The sequence below is a fragment of the Bemisia tabaci genome, chromosome 2 (assembly GCF_918797505.1).
Source record: "Bemisia tabaci chromosome 2, PGI_BMITA_v3".
NCBI classification, from domain to species: Eukaryota; Metazoa; Arthropoda; class Insecta; order Hemiptera; family Aleyrodidae; genus Bemisia; species Bemisia tabaci.
This window is the reverse complement of record NC_092794.1, coordinates 40164275-40184380: the sequence shown is the minus strand read 5'-3', so window position 1 is coordinate 40184380 and position 20106 is coordinate 40164275. Positions and strand designations below refer to the sequence as shown.

General features: G+C 39.4%; 1 protein-coding gene across 1 annotated transcript in view; it reads right to left on the bottom strand.

The window, feature by feature from the left end:
• Window positions 1-20106, bottom strand: part of LOC109037293 (dynein beta chain, ciliary) — a 684333-nt gene that overhangs the window by 547350 nt on the left and 116877 nt on the right. Inside the window, exon 12 of the mRNA XM_072296415.1 lies at window positions 606-740. Within this exon, the coding sequence (XP_072152516.1) occupies window positions 606-740 (135 nt within the window). The remainder of the gene's footprint in view (window positions 1-605; window positions 741-20106) is intronic.

Genomic DNA, 20106 nt, shown 5'->3' with positions numbered 1-20106 from the left:
TGTAAACGACGCACAATAAGCCTGATCTCTTCTAATGAATTTGTGTGTAGTTTGCTTTTTTAGTCAACTTTTGTTGACTTCCATACATCGACGGTGTAAGTCAGCAATCACATCACTCGTTTGCGGTGTCTGAAAATCTCCGCCTTTATGTTATTATTTTAAAAGAGAACAAAGTGATATCATTCCTTGAAATATTTGCAGAATTTTCATCGCACAGTGAAGAAAATTCACGGCAGTTTTAAATAATTTCCATTGAGTAGTTTTCAGTATAAAAAATAAAGTAAGTATGGAAGGAAGTCTGCGATGTCACAAATTGAGTTATGTGATTGCCGACTTACACCGTCGAAATGTTTCTTGAAGCTGTCCATGTCATTTCCACTTTTCGAAAACTTTTCCGCGTTTTTTTAAATATTTTCCTCAGGTCAAGGTTCATGGCAAATAATTTACATCCCTCCACTTACATTGTCGACACGCGAAGCGTGTCTATCCGTACTTCACAAAGCTAGGAACAGGGGGTCCAGGGGACGGTAGCCCTGTGGCTGGCTGTGGCGACTCGCTGTGGAGAGCCCGGAACATCTAGTAATACTATAAAAAGGATTATTCACCTTGTAATCCATTTGTTCTGAGCAATTGAAAACGTACACCATAATGCCTATAGCTTTGCCTAAATCTTTGGTGGTTTCTGTTTTGCCTGTACCAGCAGGGCCAGCAGGAGCTCCGCCCATAATTAAATGTAACGACTGAAACAATTGGATGATATAAAAAAAATTATTACATTTTAGTTAACTAAATTTTTACAAAAGTGAGTGATTAAGACCGGCGGACTCTTAAACAGCGCACCTGACCCAAGTAGCATTTTTCAACGGAAAAATCGCGATATTTCGAAATTAAATTGCGATTTTTTCTTACGATTTTATCGGTGATAAAATCGCTAGGATTATCAACATCTGAGCGATTATCCTCGATCTTTTTGCGATTTTATCGCCCGAAAAAATTGCGATTTTATCACGATAAGATCGAGTATAATCGCTCAGATGTTGATGATCCTAGCGATTTAATCACCGATAAAATTGCCAAACAAATGGGGTTTGCGATGTATCTCGCCGCGAGAAATGTGGCCTGCAAGGCGAACTCACGCGTCTTCAGCCGAGTTACGTCAGGTTCAGCCGTCAGGTCCTTTGACGAAGACGAGCATAAGATCCCCGGAGCCTCCGCGGATATTCGAACCCGAGTCGCATTGGTGGTAGGCCAGCGCCTAGATGGATCGGCGCTTCGCAACCTCATAATTTTTGTCATTGCGTAGACCGACACCTAGTTTTCATTGGACTTTTTTTTTATTTTCCCTCCTCTGTATTTTATTTCATACCTTGAAATGCGGTTGGTAAAATGGGTCTATTTGTAATCTCATCATTCTGTCTCGGTAAAATTACCAATAATAGTGAGATAACAAAGTTACCGACGGACCTTGGTAAAAGCGCCAATGAAAACCCTGATAATCTATAGACAGTTTCCATGTTACACGCTGAAAACTGTATTTTAAGACAAAAATTACCATGTACATTTCATATTTTTGCATGATTTCATAAGTTTTATTGCAAAGGATGAAGTTGCACAATCTTAGCAACAATGCAATGCTCCTGGGTCTTTTTTGCAAAATGAAATCCATTTACTGTTTATCTTTACCAATGAAAAGTGAGCTGGTCACATTTCTCATGAAACATAATGCCATAGTTATAGAAATAGCTTCCATAAAAACAAAAAAACATTGATGTCTACCTGCTTTGCCCAACACTGTCCTTATGAGACGGTATCAAGCGTTTGCAATGTTATTACTGAAAAACTACAAAAAACCCCAAAAAACTTTCAGATTCTAAGGGGTAAAGAATCCGGCCAAAGTCTTAAACTTTTTGAACCAAATTTTCTTATTACTCCTAAAAGAAAATTAAAAATTATACTTTACTGAAAATCGAATGTGGGGCCCCTTCATTTATGAGTGATGCAACGGTCATGACGTGTAAGTATGTTTAGCCCTTGCAGGAGCCCCCTATTCCTCATCTATTTGCATTTTTATCGAAAGTAAAAAAGAATAGTCGGTATGGATTGATCTGAGCCTTCTATGTGCTCCAAAACAATATGAAAAAGTTGGATTTTGCAATCGCTAGCGATAGCAATATTCGTCATGGGAACTTTAGCTTCTGGGATGTGAAAATGTTAAGGTACAGTTCGTTTGTAGTATCTTCTGAATTGAAGGGGCTATGTAATTTTGTGTTGACATCTATTTTTTAACATTTTTAATTTTTTTCTTTGCATACAAGAAAGCTGTTATGTACCAATTATTTATTTTCGTTGGATTATAAATGGTTTTCGGAAGTTAACGCATTTAAGTTTCAGGTTCGCTTTTTCGGCGTAAAGTATGATATTTTTACTCTACACATATGCCCGAATACGCATCATATAAGTGACCTATGTGCTTCCTAAGTTGCCAAGTATTAATTATTGTTTGATGGTTGGTCTAAAACATTCAATACAACCAGTAAAAATTAACGGTCCCTTACGAGATTCGAACCCCCGCTCGCACAAAAAGGGACCCGTATCTTGCGCAAGAGTGGAGTCGCAGACAACTGAGCCATCTCGACTGTCATCGAGGTCCGGAGGAAAGAGAACAATTAAGTGATCTCGGACGCTGAGCGGGGCTTCACAAAAGATGGCCTTGACATCCGGCCACTGCCGTGATAAGAGACAACGGATCAAGCGCATTTCTCTGTGAGACATTGTATGCCTATGCTCTCATGTGTCACAAGGTTCATCTCAGCATGCATTTGCTATCGCGGCAGTAAGCTGAGGCAATATTTCTGTATTCATGGATTAAATCCATCAATCGAGTTCTGATTTTGGCTCATATATCCGTAACGGGTCCTCCAGAGCAATTTTCCACCTTGTACGATGGTTCTTATTTCATTATTTCTATTTTTAACATTTTAGGTGGGATATTGGCGGCTCCTCAAGAGCAACGAGGTAGGCAATCTTTTGCACCAACGAACAGAAAACTTATGGCGAAAAATAACCAATCGGAACCTCCCAAAAAAAAGAATTTGCCTATATTCGTTTTTCGGTGGTTCTGCGCAGATTTACCAGTCAGACACGACATCTCAAGGCGAAAAAAAAAACTCGCGGAAAGCGAATTTTAGAATTCTACACAACTTAACGTAGAGACATGATTGGCTAAAAAACACAACGATTTTTGATACATCCGAAAATTAACCAAAGATCGAAGGGGAGGCGATTCGCTCAAGGTCGCAGAGACATAGGGAATCACATAGCAGTAGCAACGGAACGATTGTAAAGACAGGGGAACTCCGTTCCCATGCCAATATTTTATCGTAAAAAGTCCAATATTTTTCGATTCAGGCCCTACAAATGCTTTTAAAACATCATGAAAAAAAATACTCAATCGGCTGCGGCTAAAGTCCAGTATTTTTCTTGAGAATAGTCTCCTCCTTCAATGAGTGATGCAACAATTGCGACATTTTTGTATGAAAAGCCCTTGCAGAGGCCTTTTTATTTGACTCAGCTAAATTTTGAAGAATCACTGACGTGTCCGCAAAAATGCTCTTACTGTAATCATTAGTATTTGTCCCCTCTGCTTGCTGGAAGATTGCTTGCAGCGTATTTTTCGAGCGTATCATTCTTCCTTTGCTTTCTCCCAAAACTTATTTATTGTATAATATTTTTAATCTCAACTTATGTTGCTGCAGTTTAATATGCATGTAAATGGAAGCTGGGTGAATTCAAATAAGGGTCAAATTCTAGGTTCAATTTCCTCCCGAAATTTTTTTGTGAATTTTTGGGCAAACCAAACTTTATTTTGACTCTTCTTAGGTGTAGCCTTAGGAAATATAGCTCGTCGAGCTTAATAGTTATGCTCAAGCCCGAATTTCCACCGTCATGTGTATCACTTCCCAAAATTTGCTCTAATTTTGCCTGATTTCCCAAATTTTCATCTCAGAGGTGACATACAATACTTTTAATTGAAAATTGAACGCAATTGTCATAAAAGCATCGTCGAGCACTAAATTAAAGCGTAATTGAAAACATGTAACCCTTTCATATCTTACAGAACCAAAAAAATTCATCCGTCATGAAAGATATCTGGAGCTTATTCTGCTTATCTTTTAGACAGTTCCGTCTGTTTATCAAAATGCCTACTGTTTTCCTTTAACACGAGAAGAAGCTTTTATTTCTTGGAATATTGCAGTACAAAATTGATCAAAAATATCGAATTTTAAAACTTCAAGTGGGCGTGTGTTTCGGAGTAGATTTTTGACGCTGATTCCGAAGATCACCTCCATTTACCTGTATCAGTGCGACTCCAGCACAGTCAATCTTCCGGAAGAATCTGTGCACGATGGAAAAAACCTAGGAATTTTTCGATTTCGTAGCTGAAGATACATAACAAACCATGTATTGTACCCCTATTATTTCCTTTCTTTTCCAAATGCCAAGGTTTTTCGATCCAGTTTCATTAAAATCAATTAATTAGTTACTGAGATAGAATTTTAGGCAACGTCCGCCATCTTGGATTTTCGAATTTTGCAAATTCGACTAAAAATTCGAATTTTCCATTCAAAAATACCCCCGGGTACCAAGTTTCACTTTACTCGATTGATTAGGCGCTGAGATAGCATTTTAGGTCATGTCCGCCATCTTGGATTTTCGAATTTTGAAAATTCGACTTTAAATTCAAGTTTCCCATTGAAAAATACCCCCGTGTATCAAGTTTCACTTAAATCGGTCGAAAAGAGCGCCTACAGGGCTTAAACAAACAAGCCTCAGTTGATTAGGCGCTGCGATAGCATTTTAAGCAATGTCCGCCATCTTGGATTTTCGAATTTTCAAAATTCGACTAAAAATTCGAGTTCCCCATTGAAAAATACCCCCGGTAGATGAGTTTCACTTAAATCGGTAGGAGAGAGCGCCTACAGGGCTTAAATAAGCAAGTCTCAGTTGTAACAGTTTTCCACTCTGTCCCACTAAACTGGGACACGGGACAGGATGGAAACATATGGGACAGGATGGAACGGGACAAGATGGAACGGGACAGGATGGAATAAGCTGTTTTTTAAGCTTATCTCTAATAGTAAAGACAATTTTGGTGTTTTTTTTCACGGAATATTTAGTAGCACGTCCTAGAGGATCGGAATAAGAGAAAATTTTCCCTAACGCACACTTCGAAAGTATTTTACGAGCTGATATTAGTGTGTGTGTGTGTATGCTTGACGCCCTGTTAGTTACCGTGTATAGCATTCTGTTTGGCATCATTAATGGCGTTAATCTTGCACAAAAATTTGCGAATTTCAGAATTTTTGCCATCTACGACGTGTGAACTATTCAATCAAAACGAAAAAAGTCGTTTTTGGAAAAACCTCAACGTTACGGCAATCATTTAGAGCTTATTACATCGTTGCCATGTCTCTCCTGACTGTTGCTAACTGTTGCTCGGGACAATGATTCTAGCGCGTGAAAAAGTTATTGATGGAGCAAAAAATAAATTGACATATTTTTTTTCTCAAATTCAAAAGCATTACCTATCATCTCCGATAAAGTTTTCTTAAATAATCACTCTAGTTATGCTGCAACATCGATTTAAAGTCAAGAACCAGGCACGGGGGATATTCAAATTTGGGACAAATGTAGGCAATTTGCACATTCAAAGTTCTCCTAAATTTTTATTTCAGTCCAAATAAAGTGGAAAATAGCATGTAATAGTCAACAATCGTGTGGAGAATGAGAAAAAAATTTGATCTGCCCATGTTTCTCAGATTGTGACGATTAAAACAGCTGGGGACACCAGATTAGACGCTTATTTGAACTCACCCAGCTATCATAACATTGTGTCATATACCACTGCATAATGAACTGATCGTCACGAAAAGGACTCCAGATTACCTAGATATTGAGAATTGTTTTCAGAGAAAATTAATGAATATTTAAAAAAAAAAAAAAAATCATGGTTGAAAATAGCGTTTTTGTTTTTTACGCAGAGTAGAATAGGTAAGAGGGTTTTGACATGGGTCCTCAGATATCTCTATGAAGCATTAATTTCAGTGACATATCTTTTTTACGCATTTTTGCGGACACGTCAGTGATTCTTCAAAATTTAGCTGAGTCAAATAAAAAGGCTTCTGCAAGGGCTTTTCATACAAAAATGTCGCAATTGTTGCATCACTCATTGAAGGAGGAGACTATTCTCAAGAAAAATACTGGACTTTAGCGAGCCGATGGACTATTTTTTTTTCATGATTTTATAAAAGCATTTGTAGGGCCTGAATCGAAAAATATCGGACTTTGTGCGATAAAATATTTCATATTGTTTTGGAGCACATAGAAGGCTCAGATCAATCCATACCGACTTTTTTTTTTTTACTTTAGACAAAAATGCAAAAAGGTGAGTAATAGGGAGCTCCTGCAAGGGCTAAACATACTTACACGTCATGACTGTTGCATCACTCATACATGAAGGGGCCCCACATTCGATTTTCAGTAAAGTATAATTTTAAATTTTCTTTTAGGAGTAATAAGAAAATTTGGTTCAAAAAGTTTAAGACTTTGGCCGGATCCTTTACCCCTTAGAATCTGAAAGTTTTTTAGGGTGTTTTTGTAGTTTTTATATCAGGTCGTTTTTGGAATGATGTGAAGCTAATGAAATATTTGGCTGGAGACTGAGAAACTGAGAATAATATTTTCAATGAGCAGAACTGGAATTCCGTGTTTTATCAACTAAACATTAATAGGGGGTGATTGACTTTGCAATCAATGAAAGTTACCTGATGTTTTGGTGAGTTAAAGCTTCTCTCATCAAAATAGGGTAAAACTGACTGGGTTTTAAAAACTGATGGATTAGCAATTAATGGTCATAGTGTAGGCTACTTAGAATGAGCTTCTTTTGCCACATAAATCATTCCTTTCTCATAAAGTTTCAACATTAATTCTGCAATTTTTACTGCGTTTAACTCAACTGTTGGACATACTTACATTCAGCCACTACAATTTTAAATTAAATAGCAGTGAGACCACTAAGTGGAAAGTCCATTCAAAGAGTTAAATTTTTTTTTTTTTTTTGGTTCACTCATTATAAAAAGTATTTCCTGTAAGAGGTATTTAATTTATCAATAAAAGTGGGCGTCAAGCCAAGCTCCATCGGCCACAAAAGTATTTATTCTTTTAACAGAGTATAACGTTTAGGAATGTGACTTGAAACATGAAGATAAGAAAATTGTACGTATACCTATTATGCACTCCGTTGAACTTGAGCGATTCAGGTAAAAATCGACTGAATTTCAACCTCAAGTTACAATGGCCTCAGTCAGAAATTTAATTGAAAAAGAGAAAAACTTGTTGCAAATACTACAGTGTAATACCACCGGGTGGCTACTGCCACTCTTGATACAGTATACCTATACAGGGTGATCCAAAAGTCCCTTCCACCCCCTCTAACTTTTTACCTAATTGAGGTAAAGATTTGAAACTTGGGGGATATTCCTAGGTCAAAGGGAGCTAATTTTTGGCCCCCCTAAAATTTTCAGGGGGGCCCCCCTTGGGGGGGGGGGGGGCAACGGCCCCCAACTTTCAATTTTCAAATGGGAAGACCCCCTTTGTGATAGCTCGTTCGAAAGAGCATAAAAAAAGAAAACTTTTCCCGCAAACCCGAAGTCAATATCTCAAACTGTTTCAAAATGGCGGCCGGTTAAAGTTGAAAATGGCCGAAAATTCACACCGGTTATTTGTTAATGGATTTGCGCGAAAATCGGTATGTAAGGGTATTTTGACACGAGAAAAACGAATTTGACATTAGATTTTCAAAAAACCAAAATTTCCAAAATGGCCGCCGGTTTAAGTTCAAAATGACCAAAACTTGATTTTTTTTATAAATCTAAGTTCAAATTTGTTTATCTTATGCCAATATACTCTCAAATTCCAAGTTTTAGGCAAATCCATCAGGAAAAAACCAAGGTGAAAATTTTCGGCCATTTTAAACTTTAACCGGCGGCCATTTTGGAAATTTTGGTTTTTTTGAAAATCTAACTTCAAATTCGTTTTTCTCGTGTCAAAATACCCCTACATACCGATTTCCGCGCAAATCCATTGACAAATGACCGGTGTGAATTTTCGGCCATTTTGAACTTTAACCGGCCGCCATTTTGAAACGGTTTGAGATACTGACTTCGGGTTTGCGCGAAAAGTTTTCTTTTTTTATGCTCTTTCGAACAAGCTATCACAAAGGGGGTCTTCCCATTTGAAAATTAAAAGTTGGGGGCCGTTGCCCCCCCAAGAGGGGCCCCCCTGAAAATTTTGGGGGGGCCAAAAGTAGCTCCCTTTAACCTAGGAATATCCCCCAAGTTTCAAATCTTTACCTCAATTAGGTAAAAAGTTAGAGGGGGTGGAAGGGACTTTTGGATCACCCTGTATTGACGCTAGCGGAGAATATTTTGATTTATTTTGCTTGGAGTCGCTTCACCACATAATTTGTCGAACCGTACAACTCGCATGAAGTAAGCATTTAAATTGAAATGGAGTCTTTTGATTCATAAAAGATAATGAAGGCTACCTCTCAGTTACCTGGTAGTTCAAGAATTCCTAGTGATAGTAGTTGTCCGCTGTCGGACTAAAAACATCACCGCCAAACTCTTCATCAGAGCGTGTTCCGCAGTTGGTACCTAGGCGCAAACTTTTTGATCATAAACACTACCGATTGGTGTAATCTTTTTTGTCTTTGATTCACCCGATTACATTTATTCCACAAAGAACTGGGTAGGCACACGAACCATACATAAACCCAACGCTCAATTAATTTCAGAGTGCACTGTTTCACTGGAGTAATTATGCTAGAAACTCACTAGGTGAAGATGGAATACTTCTGTGACACAACAACCAACAACACCACAATATTTTCACATCAAGAGTGGCGGCAGCCACCCCCGGTCGAGGAAAATGACGACCTACTAAAGTCCCTATAGCAAAGGGGTGGCCGACACTCTTAGTCACAACTAACTTCCTTAATCTAAAAATTGATTCGATATAGAATGGAATTCAGAGCAAACGGCGGCACGGATTCAAACGATCTTGGTGTCTATGGATGCAGCTAATTTAGCCGGATGGCATTTAAGGGTTTATTATCTAACAGTCGGTAGCTGCACCACCAGTATAAGTCCATAACATAACCTCACTATTTGATGTGTTTACATCAAGTTTTCAGATGTTAACATAGAGATGGAATGGGCGCTATGTACTAACATGGCCCAGCGATTTATGCAGCAATATAAATTCTTGATTTAATAGTAATCATCAAGCTGAGAAAATAGAACGAGTACATACCTTTCATGAAAGACTTTGTTACACATTGACTGGCCACATGGTGTTTCTAACAACTTCTGACGCAAAATCAAAGAGACTCGAAGAAAACCAAAGGACCCTACAACAAAACGGCCAAATCGGCCTAAACACGGAATCGTACGATTTTCTCAGGGATGATAGAGGGTCTTCCCAGACACCCAAAACTGGTCATATTTTTTGCCTAACCCCCAGGGAAAAGGGGGGAGAGGGGGTCAAAGTCAAAACCTTTAAATTCGCATAACTTCTCAACGGTTTGTCGTAGAAAGATGATCTTGGTGTCAAAATTTCCAGAAAAATGAGAGCTTTCAGAATATATGTATGAAATTAATTAAATTTTAAAATTTGACCCACTTTTGGGGCATTTTACAAGGTCCCCCTTTCGTAAATTTTCGTTTTTTGAGATTTTCGGTTGTTCGGTTCGCACGGATCAAAACAAAAACAATTTCAAATGAAAGTAGAGCGTTTAAGCTTTAAAACAAGCCCAAGATGATCTTGGGGAAACGATTAGAAGCGGAGTTATGAGTCTTCAAAGTTGACGCGGCGCGCGGGAACCTTGTATGTTCCGAGTCTCAAGGTCACCTGCGCGCCCCGTATTGCCTGCAGGTTGCAAGTTTTTGTGTTTTTATGCTTCTGTAGGTCATTTTTAATGTAAATCATTCAATGAAGATAGTTTAATCAGAATTTTTTAATTTTACGGGAGGAGCGAGAGGGGGCTTAGAGTATCAACCATTATGTCCATCATACCTCATTAAACATTTGCTGACGATGACGATTCTGCTCTTATAATTTAGAAGAAACCATGGACCCTCAGTTCAAATATACATATGCTCCATACAGAACTGAACCATTCAGAAATTATAACCCATTGATGCCAAATTTTGGGGTACCCCTAATTTTAAAATTTTTTAATTGAGCTATAAGCTACAGCGCTTGACGGAACTCACTTGGTAAAGCCAAATAGTTTCTCGTATAAGCAGACGAGCTTTGAGCTTCAAGACAAGTCTCAGTTATTCTTGAGGGGCTATTTGAAACGCATTTAAAATTTTTTGACGTTAATGTGGTGTACCTCGCCGAAGGCCCATTGTGTAAAATTAAAAAATTTTGATTAAACTATCTTCATTGAATGATTTACATTAAAAATGACCCACAGAAGCATAAAAACACAAAAACTTGCAACCTGCAGGCAATACGGGGCGCGCAGGTGACCTTGAGACTCGGAACATACAAGGTTCCCGCGCGCCGCGTCAACTTTGAAGACTCATAACTCCGCTTCTAATCGTTTCCCCAAGATCATCTTGGGCTTGTTTTAAAGCTTAAACGCTCTACTTTCATTTGAAATTGTTTTTGTTTTGATCCGTGCGAACCGAACAACCGAAAATCTCAAAAAACGAAAATTTACGAAAGGGGGACCTTGTAAAATGCCCCAAAAGTGGGTCAAATTTTAAAATTTAATTAATTTCATACATATATTCTGAAAGCTCTCATTTTTCTGGAAATTTTGACACCAAGATCATCTTTCTACGACAAACCGTTGAGAAGTTATGCTAATTTAAAGGTTTTGACTTTGACCCCCTCTCCCCCCTTTTCCCTGGGGGTTAGGCAAAAAATATGACCAGTTTTGAGTGTCTGGGAAGACCCTCTATCATCCCTGAGAAAATCGTACGATTCCGTGTTTAGGCCGATTTGGCCGTTTTGTTGTAGGGTCCTTTGAGCTTATACTCATCGTCAAAGAGTAGGGTAAAAATAGCGACTTGACCGCAAAAGTTTTTGGCCAAATAGTGCAAAAAATTCGATTTAAATTACAGTGTTGTATGGTGATTATTGTTCAATATGGCAACCCTGTAAAAAAAGTATTGCATGTTGCCCCTTAAATATGCGTGTTATGCAATGGTGTAATGTAGCCCCTTCAATATGCGGGTTATGCAATGATGTATTCTTCAAGATGGCGGTTACAACGTTGCCGGAAGGGTGCACGTAAAAAATATTAATTTACGGGTGAAATTTGGCAACATCGAATTTTACAGTGTTGCCAGATGGTGCAAGAAATTAGTTAATTTTTCGATACAATGTTGTCAGATTGTGCAAAAAAATTCGGATTTTCGGACTCGTTAAATTCTCGGCTTCGAAAGACCGTATCTTACAGTATGGGTCTGGTATCGGATACTGGATAGTAGGGTCTGATTCGAGAAATTGAAAAATTTTCGAAAAATTACCCTCGTCCGATCCGCCACGGACGGATGCGATTCTTTTCCATTATCGAAGATCGGAAAACTGTACGGACCGAATTTTGATACGAGTTTTTGTTTTTGAGATTTCGGACTTGTAAAATTTTCGGCTTCGAAAGACCGTATCTTACATCATGGGCCTGGTATCGGATACTGGAGATTAAGGTCTGATTCGGAAATTTCCATTTTTTTAGTAGTGTGCGCTTGGAGATGCGTATGGGAACCTTGTGTTTTGCGATGAGCAACTGGGATTGGACATTGCAATGTTCAGTTTGATGAATCAAAAAATTTTATTATTCTACAATTTGGTACTTACAATAAATAGAAAAATCTACAGGGTGTTCAAAAAGTCCCCTCCCCCCCTCTAACTTTTGACCTAATTGAGGTAGAGATTTGAAACTTGTAGGGTGTTCCTAGATCAAAGGAAGCTACTTTTTGACCCCCCCCCCAAAATTTTGGGGGGCCCCATTTTGGGGGGGTTATGGACCCTAACTTTTAATTTTCAAATAGGAAGACCCCCTTTATGATACCTCGTTCGAAAGAGCATAAAAAAAGAAAATTTTTCGCGCAAACTGGAATTCATTATCTCAAACCGTTTCAAAATGGCGGCCGGTCAAAGTTCCAAATGGCCGAAAATTGGCACCTCTGCTATTTGCACATGGATTTGCTTGAAACTGGGTATCTGTGGGTATTTTGGCACGAGAAAAACGAATCTAACGTTAGATTTTCAAAAAAACCCTAATTTTTCAAAATGGAGATCGGTTTAGGCTCAAAAAGGCCGAAAATTTGACAAACTCGATTTTTTTGCCAAGGGATTTATCTGAAATTCGGTATCTGGGGGTATTTTGACCCGAGAATAACGAATTCAACGTTAGATTTTTAAACAAACCCTAATTTTTCAAAATGGCCGCCAATTAAAGTTCAAAATGGTCAACAATTGGCAACTTCGACTTTTTGCCGATATATTCACCTGAAACTCGGTGAAATAACGTCGAATTCGTTTGTCTCCCACCCAGATACCCTTAAACACCGAGTTTGAGGCGAATCTATCGGCAAAAAGTCGAGGTTGCCAATTGTTGACCATTTTGAACTTTAATCGGCGGTCATTTTGAAAAATTAGGGTTTGTTTAAAAATCTAACGTTGAATTCGTTATTCTCGGGTCAAAATACCCGCAGATACCGAATTTCAGGTGAATCCATTGGCAAAAAAATCGAGTTTGTCAAATTTTCGGCCTTTTTGAGCTTAAACCGGTCGCCATTTTGAAAAATTACTGTTTTTTTGAAAATCTAACGTTAAATTCGTTTTTCTCGTGCCAAAATACCCCCAGATACCGAGTTTCAAGCAAATCCATGTGCAAATAGCAGAGCCGCCAATTTTCGGCCATTTGGAACTTTGACCGGCCGCCATTTTGAAACGGTTTGAGATAATGACTTCCGCTTTCATTGAATTTTTTTATGCAATATTCTTTCAATCTTCTTCCGGTCAATTTTCTTTTTTTATGCTCTTTCGAACGAGGTATCACAAAGGGGGTCTTCCCATTTGAAAATTAAAAGTTAGGGTCCGTAACCCCCCCAAAATGGGGCCCCCCAAAATTTTGGGGGGTCAAAAAGTAGCTCCCTTTGATCTAGGAACACCCTCCAAGTTTCAAATCTCTACCTCAATTAGGTCAAAAGTTAGAGGGGGGGGGGACTTTTCGAACACCCTGTATAAAGAAAAGAAAGCTATACAAGTTAAAATAATTCATGCTGATACATCCCAGTATCACCCGTTGACATATATCGGGCACAAAGACAGCGTTCTGAATGATTTTGGCGCGCTCTAAGTTGTTCAAGAATTCACTTTTGCTTGTCAGAATGACTATAATATAGCATGTCACGAGAGACCAGGATTCCTCATTCTTGAGGAGCAAGTTTTGAAAGTTTTCGACGGTCATAGAGCGTCCCGGACTTCTGGAGAGTGGAAGGATTAGGTCTTTTTCCGAGAGCCGCTCTCCTCTCTCTGGTGTACAATGCTATGCGAATCGCACTAAAAAGTCTGCATATCTTCCAGTCCCGTTCGTCTATTTTCTTGTACCCCTGCTTTAGGAAGTACATTATTTCGTGCTCGTCTGCGACACGTTCTAGGAGACTGCAAAATCTTTCCGTTATCTCAAGTAACCCATAACACCCGACGGGATCGGAAGTGTCTTTTGAGCTGAGTTTAAGATGGTGGTACAACTTGTCAGGAAAAAGGAGTCTGGCAAACTTGTTCAAAAGCTCTGCTCGTATTCCTGGAATCTTGAAAGTGAGATCCTCATAAACCATGTCCAAGGTGTTCATCGCTCTAATCGATTGTGATTTGAGGGTTGGAGCGTCCATACTTGATGAGCTCCTGTTTTGAAATGATCGATCACACTTCCTCGACACTATTTATACGTTCCCTGACTAGAATTGATAATTTTCCCCACTTGCATGAAAGCGTAGTTTTATATTACTACTATAAATTATGACTACACAGTTTGTCCGAGTTTAACCGAGTCTGGTGATTAGCAAATACTACTATATTTACTATGAGGTAAATTATAACTCTAGATAAAAGTGTAATTTATGTAACGACTCATGACTACACAGTTTCCCCGAGTGAAACCGAGTTTGGTGATTAACAAATACTATTATAATTACTTTGAGGTAAATTATGACTCTTCAGTTTCTTTCCGGTCGGTATGGAAACTATATATATTTACCTCCGAGTAGAAAGCTCGTCAGTCTCACTTTTGGTGGCATTGGAAACCCTCGAGCTTATAATAGTATTCACATGTTCACTCTGAAATCTTTTCAACGAACATAATCTTACAAACGAGAAAATAGTATTGATTTTCTGTTCTAACGAAATCAGAAAATCTCGAGCTTAGAATAGTATAAAACTTTGAGCTTAAAATAGTATTCACATGATCACTCTGAAATCTTTTCAACGAACAGAAACTTACAAACGAGAAAATAGTGTTGATTTTCTGTTGTGACTATATCAGAAAGCCTTGAGCTTATATGTGATAGTATTCAGTTGTTCGCTCTGAAATCTTTTCAGTGAACAGAATCTCACAACGTAAAGATAGTGTAGATTCCTTTTCTGATCAACTCGGAAAACTTAGAGCTTAAAATAGTATCTTTATCATGGCTGCTCAAGAACAAGCACAACAGATTGTTGAAACTTTCATCCAATGTGATATTTGTGATGAATTTTATAAACAAGGTAAAAAGCACGAACACTCCACGGAACAAATTAAGAAGGAGGAGGGTATCAACGATGAAACGCACATTAAACAGGAGCAGAACGCGCTCATCCATTGTGATCCTGGTGATGAGTTTTATGCGGAGGGAGAGAATCATGAGCAATCTCCCGAACATATTGAAAAGATGTCCACCATGAAGACAACTCATCACCTACCAACAACGATGAGAATCAAGAATATTGTGACACGCGCAAAATATAATACGATAAAAGAGAAAAATGTGCAAATCAGATAAGAAATTTATTTGAGACTAAAGTAGCGTTAGTTCAAGTCGAGACTGCTTGTCAAAGCAGGTTGAAAACATTTTTCATCACAAACCTCCAACCGGAGATTCTCATCATCGATGACTACCTTCTAACAGCTAAAGACTTGGTGATTGGAAAAATTAAAGAAGAACCCACCGGCGAGGCATTGAAGGTTAATATACTAGTTTACGCCGAGTATGAGAAAGCTGATGATAAAGATAAGGAAGGAATGCAGTTAAAAAAGTTCAAGACTAAGAACGAAGCTATTTTCGCGTCAACGGATCTGGACGAGTATTATGAAAAGTTTAGGGTCAAGATCAATAAAGAGTCATTCGATTTTCACATGAACGGATCCGGGTGGGTGCTGAAGAAGATACAAGGTATAAAGCTACGTGTCAACCGCTATTACGCTTTACATCGAGGAGGAACGTACGTTAAGCTTCCGTTTCGAACGAACAATATTGTCAATGTAAATAACGGTGAATCAGAAGATTGTTTCCGGTACGAAATGTTGGGAAAGTTCGTCCTGAAGGATGAGAACGATATATATCGTCCGGAAAAATATGCAGATATACTCAATCATTACGATTTCTCAGACGTTCGATTCCCCACTAGTATAGATAACATTGTCAAAATCGAGAAAAGGATCAACGTATCGGTATCGGTATTTTGGCTCAGTGAGAGTTTGGTGTCCAACAAGAAAAAGTATACAGTTTACCCAATTAAAGTTCCCGACCCGGAAAGAGAGGACCACACCGACCTACTATGTCTCTCAACCCCCGTACCTTTAAGTTACCATTATTGCTGGATCGGTAACTTTGAACAACTTGTACGCAAACAGTTGACAAAATATCAACACCGTATCTACATCTCCAAGAAATGCTTTACGCATAAAAACTCGATGGAGCAATTGAGTCAACATAAAGTTCTTTGCTCTTTAGTAAGCAAAGACGCATTTCTAGCTTCATTTCCGGACGAGCGATACCTCAAGTTCGAAAATCATCATAAGGAAATAAAACATAATTATGTAATTTATGCAGACTTTGAAGCCTACTTAGAACAACTTCATGGTGACACGGAGCATCCAGCTTCGGCGTATAGGCGACACGTCTCAAATTCTTACGCTTACCTCCTTGTCACGGAGGATCCCGAATTTAAAATGTCAGAACCGAAACTGTACCGTGGCGAAGAGGCACATATCAAATTTCTGGAAGATATAATTACTCTGGTAGGAAGAATCAGTAGGAGATACAATGTGAAGAGGGAAAAATAATCATGACACATGAAGATCGGGCCACATTTGAAGCGGAAAATAGGTGTGGACATTGCGAGGTGCATTTCTCACAGCCAGGTATCGTGAAGGTAACGGATCATGACCACCAAAAGAGAGCGGGAGGGAAAACAGGGTCCAATTATCGAAAAGCCTTATGTTCAAATTGCAATCTTATTTTCCGACATGAAAAATGTGTTAGAGTCGTCCTGCACAATGGTAGTAAGTACGATTTCCACGAGGTAGTGCTGACTCTGAACAAGTATCCTCATCGCGTCGAAATAATACCACACACGGACGAAAATTACATCAGCATGACGGTCCTTTTGGGCTACAGGTTTTCGATCAAGTTCATCGACTCGTTCCGTGCCCTCCCGGCGTCGTTGCATAAACTGGTTCAGACGATCCCGCGCGAATCTTTCCTTCGCACGAGGAAGCTCACTCGCACAGACAATGAATTCGATATGGTTTGTCGGAAAGCTCCTTTCCCGTAAGATTACGTTGACAATCCGGCCAAGCTGAACGAGACGCGTCCACCACTGTGAGAGGCTTTCTTCAACACCCTGACTCAAACGGGCATCTCCGAAGAGGAATACGAACGGGTTTTCCAAGGGTGGCAAACTTTCAATTTTTGTAATCTCGGCGAGTATTCAGATTTCTACTTGCGACTCAATGTGTACCTCCTCAGCTCTGTGTTCAAGGAGTTCCGACTCTTTGGGATGAAAAACTATGGTTTGGACTGTGCCAACTACTTAACGCTACCCGGTTTCACTTTCGACGCCCTCTTAAAAATAACGAAAGCGAAAATCCAACTCTTCGATGAGATGGATATGGTATTCATGATTATGAGCTCGATCCGAGGCGGGATAACACAGGTGGTAAAACGGCACGCTCTTGCAAACAATCCTTTGATACCGGATCAGTTTGATCCTAAAATACCAGTGAACTATATAAAATACTTAGATGTGACGGCACCGTACGCCCATACCAAGAGAAAGCATCTGCCCTACGATAACTACACTTGGGTCTCGGAAGGAGAAGAGATGTTAACTCTGGCGAAAACTATTATCAACCATCCCGACGACGCTCCTTTCGGGTTAATACTCGATTTAGATATTGAATATCCAGAACACCTCCACGACCTACACAAGGATCTTCCGTTCTTGTGCAGGAACGAAATACCACCATCGGGAGCGGGAAAATCAACGAAACTATTGACGACTCTACCTAATAAATACAACTATGTTATCCACTATGTAATGTTGAAAGAAGCGCTCGGTCAAGGATTAAAACTCCTGCACGTCAACCGGGCAATCAAATTCCGCCAGGCTCCTTTCTTGGCACCCTTCATCGAGCTGAACGCCCGGTTGAGACGGGACGCTACGAATCCGTTCCACCAAACGCTCCTGAAACTATGCAGCAACGCTTGCTACGGAAAATTTATCGAGAACCCGTTAAAGCGAAAGAATATTAAATTGGGTACAAACAGCAGACAGATACTGAAAGCCATCTCACGGGTCGATTTCTTGGATCGCACAATTTTTGCAGGAGAATTGGTAGCAATCCATTTACGGACAACAATAATCGTCACAGAGAGGCCAATGATAGTTGGTTTTTCAATCTTAGATCTAAGTAAAGTGCACATGTATCAATTCCACTATAATCACATGCTTAAGAAGTACGATCCCGACCAAGTTCAACTTCTCTATATGGATACGGACTCGTTTATTTACGAGTTGATTACACCGAATGTCTACGATGATATGATGTCAGACCTACACATGTACGACACCTAAAACTTCCCAGAAGGACACCAATGTCGCAGCGCGACGAACCGCAAAGTGATGGGTACTTTTAAAGACGAAACGGCGGGAAGACCCATTGGCAAATTCGTCGCGCTGCGAGCGAAAATTTATGCCTACCGATTCAGCAACGGTGAAACGGAGAAAAGAGCAAAAGGGGTATCAATGAAAGCATTTAGATCGCTAAACTTCGAAAACTTTCGGAGCGTATTGCAGGATCCTGAATCGACGACGAGCGCCCCGCGCGGAGACATCAACTATACTCATTTGAAAGTCTAAAAAGAACTCTCTCCGGACTAGACGATAATTGTTGTATTTTAGAAGACGGTGTTAACACTGTTCCTTGGGGTCATCGTGACATCAGCGATCTTTGCATGGTGGATGAAAGTTGCGGAGCCGAGACCGAGTTGAGAAAAATCCTCGCGGTTAAACAACCTCGTATAAATAGTATAAATAATTCTGGAGAACCGTCAGTTAAGAAACCTCGAATTTGAAAATAGTAAAAAGTGTAACTAACGGAACGAGAGGACGATGGCATTCCTTGATGTAAAAGGTTTTTGGAGCCAAGGAAAATTCATCGTCAAAGAGTTTGCTCTTGTGGATATGGTGTGTACTGAAACTGAACTCTATTTATTCAAACCTCCGTTTCCGAGCAGCAAGTTGAGCGCTAAAGACGTTGTGACAAACAACTGGTTAACACGCAATCATCATCACATGGAATGGGAAAGCGGGTTTCTCGAGTACGATGAATTCACTTCAAAAATGAATCGCATCGGGAACCACTACGATGTACTATATGTTAAAGGTGAACAAAAACGAGATTTCATCAGTCGTTTCGCGCCGGAAAAATGTATCGTTGTAAATTTGGACACCAAAAATTGCCCGTCCTTGCGACTATTGGCTCGTTGGTCGACAGCATATACGTGTCCTTCAGTACATCCATTCTGCGCTATGTCGAACGCATTCCGATTGTGTATGTGGTTGTCGGAATTATCTTATCGTGATTATTTCAAAACTGAAATCATGCGAGAGCAGCAGAAGATTATAGTGGCAGACGATCAAAGGAATCACCCCGAAAATAATATAGGAGTGGGAAATAAGTCAGATTGAACAAACCGAAATATAGCAGACGAAAAGTGAAATCATCCGTGCTTAATATAGCAGACAAATTGTCGAATCAACCCGACTTAATATATAGCACACGAAAAGTGGAATCATCCCCAGACGAAATATCGAACCGAAATATAGCAGTCGAAAATTGAATTCATCCGTGCTTAATATAACAGACAACTTGTTTCACTCAAAATATATAGCATACGAAAATTGGAATCATCCGTACCTTGATATACAGCAGATAGAACTGACGACATGGACGTTTTCAACAATTCAGTCTTGATCGTCAACGCTAAAGAGCTGACTGTAAACGCCCGCTACAATATGAAAAAACTCATCAAAATGTCATCCAAGTACGGGATAACCGTTGCCGCTGATATCGTCTTCGAGACATCATCGTCTCCTCTTCCTACCTTTGCACATTGCGGACCGTTTGACGGACCATGCAACTCAGGATAATAACGCTGGATCCTTCGATCTCATCTACGAAGGCCCGATCGGAAGAACACACACATTCACACGCGTTCCAAACGTTGCAGCTTGATTTATATTGTACGTCATGTTTTTATTCCTTTCTAGATGATGTAATGCTTGAAAAAAAAATAACATGCTTGTAAAAAAAATGAAAAAATAAACATGTTATTTTTTTTTAAATTTTTGCTTAAGATCAATCCAATTGCCTCACGGTTCCGTGCAGTAGTTCTTACGAATACTACACAGGTGTGATCAGAATCACTTGGGCTGTAGAGTTGGCCGGGAAATTCTCTTTTACCACAACGGTCAACGTGAAAT